The 18,522-nt window shown below is 44.1% G+C and overlaps 1 protein-coding gene across 2 annotated transcripts; it reads right to left on the bottom strand.

The window, feature by feature from the left end:
- Positions 1 to 12,832: 12,832 nt before the first annotated feature.
- LOC125517545 lies at positions 12,833 to 18,254 on the bottom strand. 2 transcript variants are annotated; one of them, XR_007287670.1, is made up of 5 exons: positions 17,921 to 18,254; positions 14,922 to 17,353; positions 14,473 to 14,565; positions 14,285 to 14,386; positions 12,833 to 13,505 (listed from the first exon to the last, which is right to left on the bottom strand). XR_007287670.1 is itself a non-coding variant. In XM_048682746.1 (4 exons), the coding sequence occupies exons 1-4, from the start codon at positions 14,943 to 14,945 to the stop codon at positions 13,101 to 13,103; spliced, it is 624 nt and encodes a 207-aa protein (XP_048538703.1). In that variant the 5' UTR covers positions 14,946 to 15,323; the 3' UTR covers positions 12,833 to 13,100. The 2 variants fall into 2 exon arrangements, 1 of the variants encoding a protein (XP_048538703.1); XM_048682746.1 differs by lacking the exon at positions 17,921 to 18,254 and having other exon boundaries at positions 14,922 to 15,323.
- Positions 18,255 to 18,522: the final 268 nt, after the last annotated feature.

The raw sequence follows: 18,522 nt of genomic DNA, 5'->3' as shown, positions 1-18,522 counted from the left end.
TAAACTCATGCAATATGATATAAACCCCATCTTTTTATCCTCGATGGCAACAATACAATACGTATCGGTTCCCTTTCTGTCACTGGGATCGAACACCGCAAGATTGAACCCAAAGCTAAGCACTTCTCCCATTGGAAGAAAGATCAATCTAGTAGGCCAAACCGAACTGATAATTTGAAGAGACTTGCAAAGATAAACCAATCATACATAAAAGAATTCAGAGGAGAATCAAATATTGTTCATAGATAATCTGGATCATAAACCCAAAATTCATCAGATCTCGACAAACACACCACAAAAGAAGATTACATCAGATAGATCTCCAAGAAAATCGAGGAGAACATTGTATTGAGATCCAAAGAGAGAGAAGAAGCCATCTAGTTAATAACTATGGACCCGTAGGTCTGTAGTAAACTACTCACACATCACCGGAGAGGCCATGGAGTTGATGTAGAGGCCCTCCGTGATCAATGCCCCTCCGGTGGAGCTCTGGAAAAGGCTCGAGATGGGATCTCTCGAGTGCAGAAGGTTGCGGCAGTGGAATTAGGTTTTCGTGGTGCTCCTGGACATTTGGGGGGTACATGGATTTATATAGGAGGAAGAAGTACATCGGTGGAACAATGGAGGGCCCATGAGGGTGGAGGGCGCGCCCAGGGGGGTAGGCACGCCCCCTGCCTCGTGCCTTCCTCCCTTGTTTCTTGACGGCCAAGCCAAGTATCCTGGATCACGTTTGTTGAGAAAATCACGTTCCCGAAGGTTTCATTCCATTTGGACTCTGTTTGATATTCCTTTTCTTCGAAATCCTAAAATAGGCAAAAAACAACAATTTGGGCTGGGCCTCCGATTAGTAGGTTAGTCCCCAAAATGACATAAAAGTGTAAAATAAAGCCCATTAACATACAAAATAGATAATATAATAGCATGGAGCAATCAAAAACTATAGATATGTTGGAGACGTATCAGCGGCAGCTTCACTGGCAAGGTAGTATTAATTTCACAAGATTCAGCATCGGTAAGAGGAGCAATTGGAGTGCTAATAAAATCATTATTTTTGGTATTAGAAAAGTCACACAATTTAGTATTATCTTGATCCATCATGACAAACAATCCAAGACACAAGCACACAAGAAGCAAGCGAAAAGAGATGAACTAGAAAAGAGAAGGGGAACGGAAAAGGAGGGTGAATAAAGCGGCAAGGGTGAAGTGGGAGAGAGGAAAATGAGACACAAATGGAAAATAATGTAATGCGAGGGATAATAGTTTGTGATGGGTACTTGGTATGTCTTGACTTGTGCATGATCTTCCAAGCAACGGCGCCAGAAATCCTTCTTGCTACCTCTTGAGCACTGCATTGGTTTTCCCTTGAAGAGGAAAGGGTGATGCAACAAAGTAGCATAAGTATTTCCCTCGGTTTTGGAGAACCAAGGTATCAATCCAGTAGGAGACTACACGCAAGTCCCTCATACCTACACAAACAAATAAGAACCTCACAACCAACACAGTAAAGGGGTTGTCAATCCCTTCACGGTCACTTACGAGAGTGAGATCTGATAGAGATAATAATAATAATAAGATAAATATTTTTGGTATTTTTATGATATAGATTGGAATATAAAGATTGAAAAATAAACGGTGCCAGAAATAGCTAGTTGACGGGAGATTAATATAATAGAGAATAGACCCGAGGGCCATAGGTTTCACTAGTAGCTTCTCTCAAGATAGCATAAGTATTACGGTGGGTGAACAAATTACTATCGAGCAATTGATAGAAAAGTGCATAATTATGACAATATCTAGGTATGATCATGTATATATGCATCACGTCCAAGACAAGTAGACCGAAACGATTCTGCATCTACTACTATTACTCCACACATCGACCGCTACCCAACATGCATCTAGAGTATTAAGTTCATAAGAACAGAGTAATGCATTAGGCAAGATGACATGATGTAGAGGGATAAAGTCAAGCAATATGATATAAACCCCATCTTTTTATCCTCGATGGCAACAATACAATATGTGCCTTGCTTCCCCTGCTGTCACTGGGAAAGGACACCGCAAGATTGAACCCAAAGCTAAGCACTTCTCCCATTGCAAGAAAGATCAATCTAGTAGGCCAAACCAAACTGATAATTTGAAGAGACTTGTAAAGATAATTAAATAATACAACTAAGAATTCAGAGAAGAATCAAATATTGTTCATAGACTAGCAAAAGGCCCCGTGCTTTGCAACGGGAGAAAAGAAATCCTTGTCATCAAAAATAATTTTGCAAAGGAAAATTAGCCGCACATTCTTCTACGTCGAGCAATAGTCTTTCTCAAATATGTCCGTGTGTTGCAACAAGAGAAAACACAATAAAACGACCCAAAACCCTGCCCATCTGCCCCACCCAGACACACAGGTCCACATCCTCTATTTCCACATCCTCCATTTGAACACAACACCCCACTCGTGTTACGGCTTATTCTCCCTCTATGTATTTGTTGATTGCACTGAATGACAACATATTAGAAACTAAAATAATGTAACTAAAAATCAAGTGTTATATTCTCATGAAATGCAAATGTTAAAAGGCTATGTTACAAAATATAGTATAAAGCGCAATTAACATTGGGGCTAGATTAGCCAATACAACGAGCAAATGGTGTACTAATAAGTGTGCCAGGAATATGTTAGAAAAGCGACAATAAAACAGGTTAATACAACATATTGTGCAAATTAGCTAAAGAATCACCCTCATAAAAAAATATAGCAGTCAGAAAGCAGATAGAAGTCACGCGCGAAAAAAAAGACAACATGATATTTTGACTAAATGTTCTACTTAGTATATCCACACTATTATTTAATTCTGTTTTTGCATGTCGCAATATCGGGGCTTAATTTATTTTTCCTATTTTATGGTTCACATGAAAGTACTCTTTAATTCCTTTTTTGTTAGCCGTACATATTTAATTGGGCCTTTATATCAGGATTTTACATTTCTTTCGCCGATTTTGTGGATTTTCCATTCTGCCATTGCCATCATAATGTTCCATCTCGCCTTTGTGTACCGATTTTCTAGTCTGTTTGTTGATTTAGACACATGCTAACGTATATAATTCGGTAAATTTTTTTGTAAAAAATCCATACGGGACTATTTAATGGATAAACCGAAATTACTTTTTTTAGAAGAACCGAAATTACTGTTATGTTGCCTTGCTTAGGCCTTGGACTGGAAGAACCAGCCCAAATAGAAATGAGCTACATAGTTGGGCCGACCCAAGGCCCATCTCCCCTCAACCCTAGCGTCAGGGGAGAGCGTCTGCTCGATCCCCATCTGCCCCCGAGCGTAGTCACACAGGAGACGGCAGTGCCCACTTGTGATCCCCCTCTCTCCCTGGATTCCCTCCCATGGCGCCACCATCCTCGGGAGAGAGACGCGCCTCCCATGCTCGCGCACCGACCCACCGCTCGACTTCCATTCCGGTGGAGCTCCGCTGCCCTTCTCGGCCCCTGTTTCTCCCCCTCGCCTCGGCTTCGTGCGCCTATGACCCGACCTTCGCGGCCATGGCCGGCAGCCGAGCAGCCCTTGCCAAGCCGCCTCTCGTCGTCTTCGGCTCCGGCCACCTCCACCATGCGCGCGCGACCAGCACCACCTTGGTCCACTGAGCGGCTTTGCCTATCTCACCTTTGTTTTCCCTCGAAACGTTTATTCCAGATCCATTAAAATAGGGAGTGCGGGTTCAATATCAAAAGACGCAAGGATGTTTTTGCAAAAACGCCGTGACGGTGAACCCGGAGACTCAATCCGTCCTTTATTATTAGGGAGAGAAACTTGATCATCAACCCACAATTCATTGGATCTCGACAAACACACCGCAAAAAGAGTTACATCGAATAGATCTTCAAGAAGATCCATGAGAACTTTGTATTGAGATACAAAGACAGAGAAGAAGCCATCTAGTTAATAACTATGGACCCAAAGGTCTAAGGTAAACTAGTCACACATCGTCGGAGAGGCTATGGTGTTGATGTAGAAGCCCTCCGTGATTGATTCCCCTCTGGCGGAGCTCCGGAAAAGGCCCCAAGATGGGATCTCTTGGGTACAGAAGGTTGCGGCGGTGGAAATAGGGTTTCATGGTGCTCCTGGATGTTTTCGGGGTATTTGGGTATATATAGGAGGAAGAAGTAGGTCGGTGGAGCTACAAGGGGCCCACGAGGGTGGGGGGCATGCCCAGGAGGGCCAGGCGCGCCTCCCTGCCTTGTAGCCTCCTCGTTGATTTCTTGACGTCCACTAAAAGTCCCCTGGATCACGTTTGTTCCAAAAATAACTCTCTCGAAGGTTTCATTCCGTTTGTATTCCGTTTGATATTCCTTTTCTGTGAAACACTGAAATAGGAAAAAAAACAGCAATTTGCACCGGGCCTTGGGTTAGTAGGTTAGTCCCAAAAATAATATAAAAGTGTATAAATAAGCCCATTAACATCCAAAACAGATAATATAATAGCATGGAACAATAAAAAAATTATAGATACATTGGAGACATATCAGTTATTGATCGAAGATGTGTCTCGGTCATGTCTACATAGTTCTCGAACCCGTAGGGTCCGCACGCTTAACGTTCGATGATGATTTGTATTATAAGTTATGTGATTTGATGTACCAAAGGTTTTTCAGAGTCCCGGATGAGATCACGGACATAATGAGGAGTCTCGAAATGGTCGAGACGTAAAGATCGATATATTGGAAGGCTATATTCAGATATCGGAAAGGTTCCGAGTGATTCGGGTATTTTTCGGAGTACCGGAGAGTTACGGCACCCCCGTCTTTCCTTCTCTCCCTCTTCCCCTTCCTTCTTCTCCTACTCCAACTAGGGAAGGGGGGAAACCTACTCCTACTAGGAGTAGGAATCCCCCTTGGGGCGCGCCATAGAGAGGGTCGGCCCTCCCCTCCTCCACTCCTTTATATACGGGCGAGGGGGGCACCCTATATAGACACACAAGTTGACAGTTGTCTTAGCCATGTGCGGTGCCCCCTCCACCATAATCCCCCTCGGTCATATTGTTGCAGTGCTTAAGCGAAGCCCTATTCCGGTAGCTTCATCATCACCGTCATCACGCCGTCGTGCTGACGAAGCTCTCCCTCGACACTCAGCTGGATCAAGAGTTTGTGGGACGTCACCGAGCCGAACGTGTGCAGATTACGGAGGTGGCGTACTTTCCATGCTAGGATCGGTCAGATTGTGAAGACGTTCGACTACATCAACCGCGTTTACATAACGCTTCCGCTTACGGTCTACAAGGGTATGTGGACAACACTCTTCCCCTCTCATTGCTATGCATCACCATGCACTAGTAGAAAAGGGGGCAACGGTCCAGGCCGGGTCAGCCCATTAGTCCCGGTTCAGTCCAGAACCGGGACCAATGGGGGCATTGGACCCGGTTCGTGAGCCCAGGGGGCCGGCCGTGCCATGTGGGCCATTGGTCCCGGTTCATCTGGACCTTTTGGTCCCGGTTGGTGGGACGAACCGGGACCAATAGGCCTCGCTCCTGGCCCACCACCATTGGTCTCGGTTGGTGGCTTGAACCGGGACCAAAGGCTCCCCTTTAGTCCCAGTTCATGCCACCAACCGGGACCAATGAGGTGCCTATATATACCCCCTCGCGTAAGAGCAGAGCACACTGCTCTATTTTTTTCTGGCCGAGGGGGAGAGGGCTTGGTGATGCTCTAGCTCACCTCCTATGCACACAAGGTGTTTGATGGAATGCCCGAGCCACACTACTTAAGCTTTCTCCTCTCCAAGCTCGACCTCCAAGCTCCATTTTCCTCAATATTTGTCTAGGTTTAGTGGTCCGTCACGCCCCGTCCCCGTCTTCACCGCCGTCGATCACCCGCGCCGAACGCATTGCCGGCACCACCGTGGTGAGCCTCTTGTTCTTATCTTCTTTCTGAAAGGAAAAATATTCTTACTTGTATGTTTACATCGATACTTGTATTATTTTCTTACTTCTATTATTGCATCTTATATAGTGCGATGGTTTTGGTATCCGCCCCCGTCGGCCCTCGTCCTGTCTATGATTCGGATGTGGTATATATATTATCTTTATAACTATTGGTTCATTTATTGTTTATGAAAATTATGCCGACCAACGTGACATAGATTTTATTTATGTAGGATGTATGTGAATCGGAAATGCCAACCGACCCTATTGTCGAGAGGTTAAATTTAGTTGAAGAAGAAAACAATTTGTTGAAGGAAAAAATAAAAATAAATTGAGGAGGAGAAGATGATATTGGAGTTGCATGTTGCGGATGTCGTCGATGATCACAAGATCAAGATGGATGCAATGCGCTTGAAGATTAAAAAGATTAGAAAATATGCCATTCATACCGAGGCTTGGTATCATTATGCCGTTGGATCAATTGTTACCTTGGTTGCGATTATGATCGCATTTGTTTTCGAATTTAGGAAGAAGAAGAAAAAAAGAGGAAGAAGAAGAAAAAAAAGAGGAGAAGAAAGAATAGAGGAGCTCCTCTATTCTTTCTTCTCCTCTTTTTTTAATCCTCTTCTTTTTTTATCCTTGAAGCGTTGTCGAGGCCACCCCAAACCCTAGAGAAGCAGCTTCGAGGCCACTAATTAATATTAGTTCTATGTTTGCCACTAATATATCCATCTGTCATGTTTGAATAATAATTGCCATGTTGTAAATATTTGTAGAAACTATGGACACCGCCCGAGACGAAGTACAAGAAGAGTTGTTGGGGGACGTAATCGCACGAGGAAGTGATGTCGTCTCCTCGTTGTTTCTCAATGACACCGATGGTCTGGAAGTAGCTGGCTATGATTATGATGGCTCCGGTGACCTAATGCCGGTGCAAGAAGGAGACCGTGAGGACGGCTCCGGTGACCCAATGCCGGTGCAAGAAGGAGACCGTGATGATGTCTCCGGTGACCGAACCGAGTCCGTCCAGGTATATATATTAGTTAAGCTTCTGCTGACTAGCTAATTGATGCATTCATTGTTTTGGTATGTACACATATTAATTAAGTCTTTGTTCTTTTTCTAGCCCTCCGGATCGAGCACAACTTCGGTAAAGAGACGAGGCCCGAAGAAAAAGTTGAGCTCGGATGAAAAGTTTGAGATCATAGCAATCGCGCCCGACGGCCAACCGATTGAACCCCTCCAGACAAAGAGTGCATTTGTTGCTCAGTGCGGGGTTTTGGTTAGGGACAAGATCCCGATCTGCATCCAGCAATGGTTAAAGCCGACTACAGAAAACCCTGAGGTGTCTTATGTCAATGATATGCAGAAAAATGATCTTTGGACTGAGCTGAAGTCAAATTTCATCCTACCACAAGAGGATGATCCGGAGAAGCCAGTTAAAGAGAAATTAATCAAGTCTTTTTCTCTTAAGAGGATGGCAGAACTATTCAAGAGGTGGAAGAAAGAGCTGAATAAGTTTGTCAAAAATAAAGAGACACCAGAATTCAGGGGCAGATATGAGAAGATCAGATATCACTGGCCCGCATTTGTGGCCCACAAGACATCGGAAAAGAGTAAGAAGATGTCGGTGACAAACAAGCAAAATGCTGCGAAGAAGAAGCATCACCATCGCACGGGGTCAGGTGGCTACCTCGTAGCCCGGCCTAAGTGGGCCAAGACTGAGAATGATCTGGTTGATAAAGGGATCGAACCAGAGACAATTAACTGGCCAGACCATTGGTGGACTTGGTTCTTCGGGGCTGGCGGAACCTTGGACCCTGTATCAGGGAAGTGCATTTGGACGAATGATCAAATGGACATACCAGTCAAGAAGCTTCAGCAGTATATCAAAGTAGCGCAGCAAGGGATGTTCGTTCCAGACAGAGAGAACGACGAGCTCACAATGGCCCTCGGGAATCCTGAGCACCCTGGACGGACACGAGGCACGCCAGGCTCCATTCCGTGGAAGGTTGGGTTTCCGGACGCAGGCGGTTACAAATGCCAGGTGAGGAGGAAAAAAGTGCAGCAGACCCAAATGCAGGCGCTGCAAGCAAGGGTACAAGCGATAGAGGAACGAGAAGCAAATCGCAGCAAACGAACTGCCGAAGCTTCCCCCGAAGCTACCCCGCCATCTCAGCGGAGAAGCAGCGTGGCTTCCACCAAGCTGCTTCAGCCGGGGCATGTCTTGATGGCTCCTGCCAGCTATCCCGTGGATGCTATCACGGAGTCTCAAAATTCCCACCTTATGACGCAATGGATTAATATGAAGGTCAAGGCGGCTGTTGGCTCTGTTTTTCCTACTGAACCCGGCGCAACTTTTCACTGCCGGCCGATTCCAGAAGGATATGCTAGGGTGATGGTGGATGAAATAATGGAGGGATTTGAGGACCTCCAGCTTGACCACCCTACCGGTGAAGGGGAGACTCGGCTGGGTTCTGCTCTGAAGACTCCATGCCTATGGCGGAAGGAGCTCATCAACCTTCCGAACTGGACGCCTCCGCCTCCTCCTCCTCCTCCGGCGAGTTAGGGCACTCCGCCTCCTCCACCGCCTCCTCCTCCGGCGAGTGACGATCAGGGCACTCGTCCGGCTCCTTCTCCGGTGCGTGGCGGCACTCCGCCTCCTTCTTCGCCTGCGCCGGCGTGCCCGAGTAGCCAGCCTCCTCCTTCTCCGCCTCGTCAGCAAGGGCGGAAGAGACCTGCCACCGCTCCAGCTGCTCCGGTGCGTCGTAGTCCTTCTCCTCCGCCTCGTAAGCAAGTAAAGAAGACAACCGCTCCGTCTGCTCTGTCGGCGTCTAGCAGTACAGCCAGAGGCGGGAGGACATACAGATTCGGTCCTTCTCTGAAGACTCCAGAGAAGTTACCATACGAGAGGACCCCGGAGGAGAACGCCGAGATCACGCGAGAAGAAGTGAGGAACTTCTTTGAAGGGGTGAAAGCAAAGAAACATCCACCTCCGGAGGAAAAGGTAGATCCGATGAAAGCGAAGCGCACTCTGGCTGCCCTGAGAAAACCACCCAAGTCTCCGACGAAAGGAAACTATGAGCGCATTATTAGAAAGGAATTTGTCGAAGCGGAGCGGTCGGGAAGTACTGTCAATGATCAAAGGCTGAAAGAACGACGAGTTGGGAAACAAATTGCCCAGCTCGGCGAACAAGCGAAGCAATCATGCCCCCGCTCAAGGTGCCTAGCGACATCGTCGCTAATGATCCGAGGATGGTGCCCGGTTATAGGAATCTTGGAGATTACCTGCCCGACGATGTACATTATGATTTCATGGAGGTGCAGATAGAAAGATACGAGTACGGGAAGCCTCTCGTCAAAGATGAAAGATCTCTATCAACGATGATGTGAAGATTGCGTGATTGGTACTTGAAAATCTGCAGAGAGTCTGGGGGGAGTACTTTGTATGTGAGAGTTAAAAAGGAGCATGACCTCGTTGGAATTGATCTGTTGCCTGTTCCATTTGAGGAGTTCTTTCAGTTTTTCAATCAATTGGCCCTCGATAAAGCAATGGTCACCTCCTACTGTCTGTAAGTAGTACTACTTCTGTCATTAAGTCTCTCTATATAGCTGAGATCTTTCATTGCATGTATTTATAATTATCCTCACTATATTATGCAGATTGAAGATCGTCGAATTGAAGAAAAGACAAATCGGTGGTATTGGGTTCATTAACACAAATCTCATAGATGCAACTGAGGTTAAATTTCATGCCGCAGATACCGAGGCCAACTTGCTACGATCGTTGGTAATAAATGAAAACAAAGATATAATACTCTTTCCTTACAACTTCAAGTGAGTGTTACTGTCTTGTGCATATTCGGTTTCCCTTATATATTAGTCAAGGTTATATTAATGTAATTGATGGGTTATGCATGCATGTGCAGTTTCCTCTATATTCTCCTAGAGATTAAGCTTGAGCAGGGACTAGTAACCGTCTTAGACTCAAGACGAAAAGATCCCCAGGACTATGCGGACATGACTCAAATGCTCGAGAAGTAACTTAAATCGATCATTATCCACCATATCAGCAACTTTGTTCATTTCCTGATATATCAAGTAATTGTTTTCTTTGTCTGGCAGGGTTTGGAAAAAATTCACCAACAAAGCTCCAGGACTCCCGGAGAAGCTGCAATTTAGACACCCGAAAGTAAGTACTATAGTAGCATGTTCCACGCATCTCCTATTGATTCAAGCGCTAGTTTCATCAATACCGTTTGACATTCTTGCTTATCAGTTTGATTGACCTCTATTTCTTGTAAAGTGGTTGTGGCAGGAACAAGGGAATGATTTCTGTGGATACTACATTTGCGAGTCCATCCGCCACACGACCTGTGAGCGGGGCTACTCTGACGAACATGAGTCCGTATGTTAGGAGGTTATATTTGTAAGAGATAATTATTGTATATATGTAGCCGGTAGTGTCGGATAGATATACGAGAACTTGTTGTTCGACCTATCTCTCGGAGAAGGAGAGGTGGTCGATATCACTTCTCTCTGTATGCATATATGTTCATGATGATCTTCTGTTTCCTTCGTTTGCTTACTAGCTAGCTAGCGTGTCTAGTCCTCTCTATACGTATGTATAGTATGTAGCGTCGACCAAGCACGGACATAAGAGAGGAGACTTCTCTCTATTAATTATAGCTAGCTAACACAATATATGAAACACCTAAATTAACCCCCCAAAACCCCCAACCCCCCCCCCTTTCAAAAAAAACAAAAACCCCAGCCACAGAAATGCTGACGCATGGATGCCTATTGGTCCCGGTTGGTGCCACCAACCAGGACCAAAGGCCCTCCTGCCTGGGCTCCGCGCACAGGCCACGTGGAGGCCCATCTGTCCCGGTTCTGGATTGAACCGGGACTAAAGGGACAGGGCATTAGTACCGACCCTTTAGTCCCGGTTCAGGAACCGGGACAAAAGGCCCTTACGAACCGGGACAATAGGCCCTTTTTCTACTAGTGATGATAGATCTTGCGTGTGCGTAGTAAATTTTTTGAAATTACTGCATTCCCCAATAGTGGCATCCGAGCCATTTTCTATGCGTAGATGTTATATGCACCAGTAAAACACAAAGGAGTTGTGGGCGTGAGTATATACATATTGCTTGCTGTTACTAGTTGATTCTTGATTAGGCGGATTTTTAGATGAAGTGGCCCAGACCGACATTACACGTACACTTACGCGAGACTGGTTCTACCGCTGTGCTTCGCACACAGGTGGCTAGTGGGTGTCTGTTTCTCCAACTTTAGTTGAATCAGTTTCAATGAACAGGGCTCTTTCTGAAGATCAAAAAGCAATCACTATACTATGTTGTGGTTTTTGATGCTTAGGTAAGAACGGTTCTTGCTCAGTCCGTAGCAGCCACGTAAAACTTGCAACAACAAAGTAGAGGACGTCTAACTTGTTTTTGTAGGGCATGTTGTGATGTGATATGGTCAAGACATGATGAGATATAAATTGTTGTATGAGATGATCATGTTCTGCTAAAGTTACCAGCAATAGGCAGGAGCCTTATGGTTGTCTCTTTATTGCATAAGATGCCAGCGCCATATAATTGCTTTACTTTATCACTATGCGATAGCAATAGTTGCAAAAGCAATAATTGGCGAGACGACCATGTGATGACACGTTGATAAAGATCAAGATGATGGAGATCATAGTGTCATGCCGGTGACGATGGAGATCATGACGGTACTTTGGAGATGGAGATTAAAGGCACAAGATGATGATGGCCATATCATGTCACATATTTTGATTGCATGGGATGTTTATCTTTTATGTATCTTATTTTGCTCAGTACGATGATAACTTTATAAGATGATCCCTTAATAAAATTTCAAGGTATAAGTGTTCTCCCTGAGTATGCACCATTGCGACAGTTCTTCGGGTCGAGACACCACGCGATGATCGGGCATGATAAGCTCTACGTTCACATACAACGGGTGCAAGCCAGTTTTATATATGCAGATATGGCGTCAGAACACTAAGACCGAAAGGTCGAACGTGAATCATATAGTAGATATGACCAACATAGAGATGTTCACCATTGAAAACTACTCCATCTCACGTGATGATCAGACATGGTTTAGTTGATATGGATCACGTGATCACTTAGATGATTAGAGGGATGTCTATCTAAGTGGGTGTTCTTAAGTAATATGGTTAATTGAACTTTATTTATCATGACCTTAGTCCTGATAGTTTTTGCATATCTATGTTGTATACACTACAAGAAATACGGTCAATTATGACTCCCCATTTTGGTCGTTATTTCGTCATTGCTTTTGTTTATTGACCTTTTTTGACCAAATTTGGAAGGTCAACAGTGGGACGTCAAGAACAAACAAACGTGACCTTTTTTGGAATTTTTGTCATGGCCGCCCTTGACCAAAATTTTGGTCGCTAAATCTTTGACCAAAATTATGGTCATTACTAATGAGCCTAGGCCACGTAGGATCTGATGTGGCTGAACCAATGTGGCACTGACGTGGCAAAAATGATGACGTGGATGGGATGTAGGATCAATCCAAATCAGTTGTTTTAATGGGCCGAGCCCAATAATTTAGCCCATTTTTACATTTACTTTTGGGCCACAGCCTATTAATGTTAGTTCTTGGGCTCAAGTAATGTGCAGTCCATTTATTCAATCTACCATTAATTGGGCCAGCCCTTTTCTCTACCCAAAAAAATATATTGAATCTTTTTTCTATCAAAAAAACTACATTGGGCCTTGAGACGAGCCAGCCCACTCATACAATTTAGTATTTTCGGTCCAGCCAATAACCAACAGTAGCTCAAAAAAATTCATTGCACAGTTTGGCAGTCAACCAATACAGGAGAATAAAAAGATAATAATAATACAATTCTCCAAGATTTCATTAACTTAGGCCCAACAGTATCATTACACCACAAGTTCATAAGATGCACCAACCAAAATAACATAGCCAGTAGCTTAGTATCAGTACACCATGTTCATAAGATGCACCAACCAAAACACAACCTCATCAAACCACAACCAATCTCTGGTCTATATTGTGGTTCACATGTCCAGTCAAAGAAACTCATCAACCCCAGGTCCCAACAACTCAACATCAAAAGTCCCAAAGCCAACATCAACCACGTCATACTAAACTATTTTACCTTCGAACAGATCCATGAGACGCACAAATCTAGCATCACTTGCTGCAGCCCTAGCATCGGTGGCCTCAACTCTTTGCAGTAACAACTGATACTCTGCGGCGCATGCAGCTTCAGTCTCCTCTGATTTCTTCTTGACCTCAACAAGCTCCTCTCGCATCAACTCAGCGGCTCGCCTCTCCTTCTCAAGCCTGTACTCTAGTTCTTGTACATGAGCATCCAAAGCAGCTGCAGATCTGTTGAACTTCTTCTTGGAGCTCAACTCAAAGCCAACATTTTGAAGGAATGTGCTGGAGGGACATTCTTTAGTGAGAATGTCAGCAACAACAGCAGCAACATTCTTTGGTTCTCCACCTTCTGGTACCCCTTGTTCCATAGCTTTTTCCATGTCAGCCTGACATTTAAAGAAAGATGCACGCACATGTCATTGCAGTTGGTTCTGAATAACTAGGAAACTTTATAAGCAAACTACTCAAGAATCTTGACTAAGTAATAATCCAGTCTCCATGCTACTAATTAACTAGTTATTTGAAAACTTTGAAGAAGGCAAGCAGAATTAATCATCCTTGGGAATCACTTTTTTGCAAGTTATTTATTAAACAGGTAAGCATACACAACAAACCATTGTTGAAATTTAAATTAGGCAACTATGTGCACCTCTGTTTAGCTTAAATGGGAACATGGAGGAGAGAATAATGTAGTACGTTTCAGGAGCACATATGTTGTTTCTTTAGTACAGTATACAGTATCTGAGAAATCCACTTCCACAAGTCCTAAACATTTCATTCAGATCGTATATGAAATGACAGAGTTTCTCCACTCCGAAAGATGGGAAGATAGATGCTTCAGGCAATCACTAGACAAATAATCAAAGAGCATACAACGCTCTCTCTTAATTAACAGTGTTCAACGACAAGCAATACCTGCTGGACTGCAACAAGAACTAAAATTGCCTGAATATTGTCGCATTTCCAGTACCAAAATGAATATGCAATGCAATGAAACAGAGGACTGGGACAAACAAACTATAACAAAACATGAATCATATATGGTACTACTTTGAAAAAATCATCTCTATCAAATCCGTCAAGCAAAGTCATATAATGTAATCAAGTGTAACAAGGATGAGGTAAAGAAGCCTCCTCAACACGAAAAGGAATACTAGAAACTTACTATCACCTTCTTAACTAGCTCAGAGAAACCAGTCTTCCTGCCATTGTGGCACTCCTTGAATAGATCAAACGCAGTGAACTCTTCACCCTTACAAGCCTCTTTCTGAAATTGTTCACGACACAATGGAACAATAAGAAACAATTGAAAGAATCACTATAGTAGCAAATGATAACATGAGAGATCCTTACCAAAGCATGCACATGGGAAATGTACGGGCGAGAACCAGTTTTCTGATGGAACTTAACTTTGGAACGGTTCTCCTTGTTCGACTGACAGGTTTCCTACCATGGAAAAAGAAACATGAGAATTAATGGGGCAACCATAAAGGATCCTACAGATTGCAATCCAAGTTGCAGTTCAAAAGTGTATGCAGCCATAATAGCATGCAAACAATGTTATCATCATCTCTCCATGCAGCACAACTGATGTTTAGTAAAGAAAGGTAGAGATAAAGACAACATATCTATCTTCAAACATCATGTGTTTTTCTGAGTCTGTTCAATGACCAAGTATGATGACAATCAACGCATTATTATACCAGCTAAATAGCTACCGTATGAACATGGCAAGATAAAACAAGCACAATGGTAAACATAGACACAATGAACTCCTTCACATAGAACTACAGTATGAATACCTTGTGCCTTGGGGTAGACCACATCTTGACCAGCCTTTGCCACTCCGCATCTATCACATTCTTATTAGGAGATTTGACACTCACTAGATTGGCCGGTACATTGTCAAAATGCTTCTTCTTGAGATGGCGGCGCCTATTCTTCTACAATCGATCCTTCAGGTCTGGCCATGTCCCTCACATAACGCTTACAAGTAAGTAGCCTTCTCTCAATTGGATACATCCATCCGTACTGCACCGGGCCTCTAAGAATTGCCTCATCCGGTAAATGAACGGCTAGATGCACCATGACATCAAAGAAAGCTGGAGGAAAAATTTTCTCGAGTTTGCAAAGAATAACTAGGATTTCTTCCTTAAGTCTTTCTAAAACATCTAGCTTCAAAGTTTTGCAACACAGCTCTCTATTTTTTTCCCAAATCAGCGACAGCTTCATATATCTCCTTATCCATGATTCCACGAATACCAACTTGTATAAGTCTTTGGAGGAGGACATAGCAATCATGTGTTTTCTGTGATTGAAGCTTGCATCCATCGGGACTAACACATTTTGCTAAGTTAGCAGCATACCCATCTGGAAATCTAACTTGTCTTATAAATTCACAGAATGCAAGCTTCTGTTCTTTTGTCATTGTGTACCATGCTTCTGGCAAACAAACTAGATTTCCATCCTCATCACGGTCGAGGTGTAAATCTGGTCTTATGCCCATGTCTTCCAAATCAAGCCTAGCATTAGCCGTATCCTTTATCTTACCATCAATGTTTAGAAATGTCCCAAGTAGGTTGTCACATATGTTTTTCTCGATGTGCATTACATCAAGATTATGCCTCAGTTTCAAATCTATCCAGTATGGCAGGTCCCACAAACAAACCTTCCGTTTCCAGCATTGACCAGCATCTTTACACTTTCTTTTCTTGTTTTGAGGATGGTTTCCTGGTCTTACATCTTTGACATTCTTCAATTCCAGCAGCAGCTCTTCTGTACTGAATTCCTCTGGCTTGTCACGGTTTTCACTCTTACCATTGAAAGCTTTGCTTCTTCGCCAGCGATGCGCTCGAGGAAGAAAACGACGATGTCCAATATAACATATCTTGTTCCTTATCCTCTGTGAGCAGGGATCTTTGTCACAGTGCAGACACGCATAGTAGCCACTCATGACTCTTCCTGACAGAGTGCTCAATCCTGGATAATCATGGATGCACCATAGGACTGCTGCACGTAGATTAATTTTTTTTTCACTTAAGGCATCATAGGTACTTACACCCTTCCAAAGCTCAAGCAACTCTTCGACTAGAGGCTCCAAGAACAAATCAAAATCCTTCCCTGGAGAATTTGGACCGGGTATAAGTATGGCCATCATGAGGTTGCACTGATCCATACATGCCCATGGTGGCAGGTTATAAGGCATCACAAATACAGGCCACATGCTATAGGAAGCACTCATTTTTCCAAACGGATTAAACCCATCTGTACCAATGCCAATTCTCTGGTTCCGTGCATCTTCAGCAAAATCTCTATGTTTTTTATCAAAGTCTTTCCATGCTTCACTGTCAACTGGATGACTTATTTCATTTTCCACGGGTTTCTTTTTCAGCTTGTGCCATTGTACCTCTTCTGATGACTTCTTCGAACAATACATCCGCTGAAACCTCGGGATCAATGGGAAATGTCTCAATACTTTCATCGGAATCTGTTTTTTCCCATCTGAGTCCTTCCATCTCGATGCACCACATACCGGACATTCGTCATGGTTGGCATATTGTTTTCTGAAAAGGACACAATTATTTGGGCACACATGGATTGAATCATAGCCTAGCCCCAATGCACGGATAAATTTCAGTGCTTCATCATAAGATTTAGGAATAGAGCACTTCGGGAATGACTTGGCCAACAACGCGGGTATTGCATTAAATGCAACATTGGAGATCCGATAGAAAGACTTGATGTGGAGTAACTTCACGACAAATGAAAATCTTGAAGTTTCAGACCCTTCGTAAAGTGAGCACTTTGCCTCTTCTATCACTTTTGCAAACTTTGACTGCTGTCTACTCGTGTCCTCCGATCCATACAGATCCTGTATCATGTCATGAATTCTATCATCTTCATATAGATCCTCCTCCTCCAAACGAACATCCTTTTCAGCAACATCTACCACAATATCAGTAGCTCCATCCACATGTTGTGCATCTCCATCAGCTTCAACATTTAATGGTTCTCCATGATGAATCCACCTATCATATGTGCTAAACATCCCATAAATAAGAATATGATCCTCCACTTTCCCTTGAGGTCCGTGTTTACGATTGAGACATTTGCGGCACGGGCAAAGAATTTGAGCATCCTCGGCATAGGTTTCACGAACGAAATTCATGAACTCTTTCACTCCATTGATGTATTCTTCGGAAAATTTCCTAGCTTTTATCCAGCTTCTGTCCATCTGCCAATGAACAAAAAAGGCTACAATTTAGCAATTGAATTGCACAGACCCAAAGTACCTAGCACAAACAAGCAAGGGAAACTACAGCTACCTACAGCAAGGGAAACTACAGCTACATACAGCAAGAAAACTACAGAAACCACATTGTTCTACAGAAGTAAGTTAACTACAGAAAGCACATTGTCCTACAGAAGTACTCCCTCCGTTCTAAATTACTTGTCTTGTATTTGTCTAGATACGGATGTACCTAGACTTATTTTAGTGCTAGATACATCAGTATCTAGACAAATTTAAGACAAATAATTCGGAACAGAGGGAGTATGGGAAAGAACAAGAACAGGTAGATGCAGTTGTTCTGCTTATGCATGGCAGGTAAGCATATTGCAGACTTGAGATGATTTATTAAGTACGACACATGTAAAGGATCTACAGAAACCACATTGCTCTAGCCAGGAGTATTTTTCCCCATAGCAATGATCTGACCAGAGAATTAAAGGAGCTACAAATCCACACAAGTACGCTTGTGTGCTGAGTGGTTTGCTTAAACAGCAGCTTTAGAGCACTAACCTTTCACTGCAGAACTTAGAACAGCAGATGACGCCGTCCGTTTCCCGCTCTGTACCCCGCAGATGATGCCCTCTGCCGCCGGCCGCTGCCCGCCGCCTGATCGGTGCAGGTGATGGACGGCCACGGCGCCACACTCTCCCCGCGCGGCGCAGGTGATGGTTGGCCGCGGCGCCGCCGGCTGCCCGCCCGGCGCAGGTGATGGCCGGCCGCGGCGCCGCCCGCTGCCCACCCGGCGCAGGTGATGGTGGCCGCAGCGCCGCCCGCCCGGCGCAGGTGATGGTCAGCGCCGCCGATATGTGGACACGATTGGGGATTTTCGTTGCTATGTCACGGACTTGACCTAGTTTTTTTTTGTCGCTGAGAAAAACGGAGCTGGCCCAAGTGATTCCTGCGATTTTACCGTCCAGTTTTGGCCCAAAGGCGGCCCACTTATCACATATACGTCTGGTTAAAACTATCACACCGGCAAGGTAAACACGCGCAGGATGAATAGCAAACTGGTATAAGTGGCACTTTGACAAGTGAAATGTATACGGTTCGCGTCTTGCACAAACCTATTTTTTCACCTTAATTTAATTATAATAGTTGTATGCCTCACAAGT

This window comes from Triticum urartu, chromosome 6, assembly GCF_003073215.2.
Source record: "Triticum urartu cultivar G1812 chromosome 6, Tu2.1, whole genome shotgun sequence".
Lineage (NCBI taxonomy): Eukaryota > Viridiplantae > Streptophyta > Magnoliopsida > Poales > Poaceae > Triticum > Triticum urartu.
Note: the sequence above shows the minus strand (reverse complement) of the source record. Positions and strands in the feature narration are given on the sequence as shown.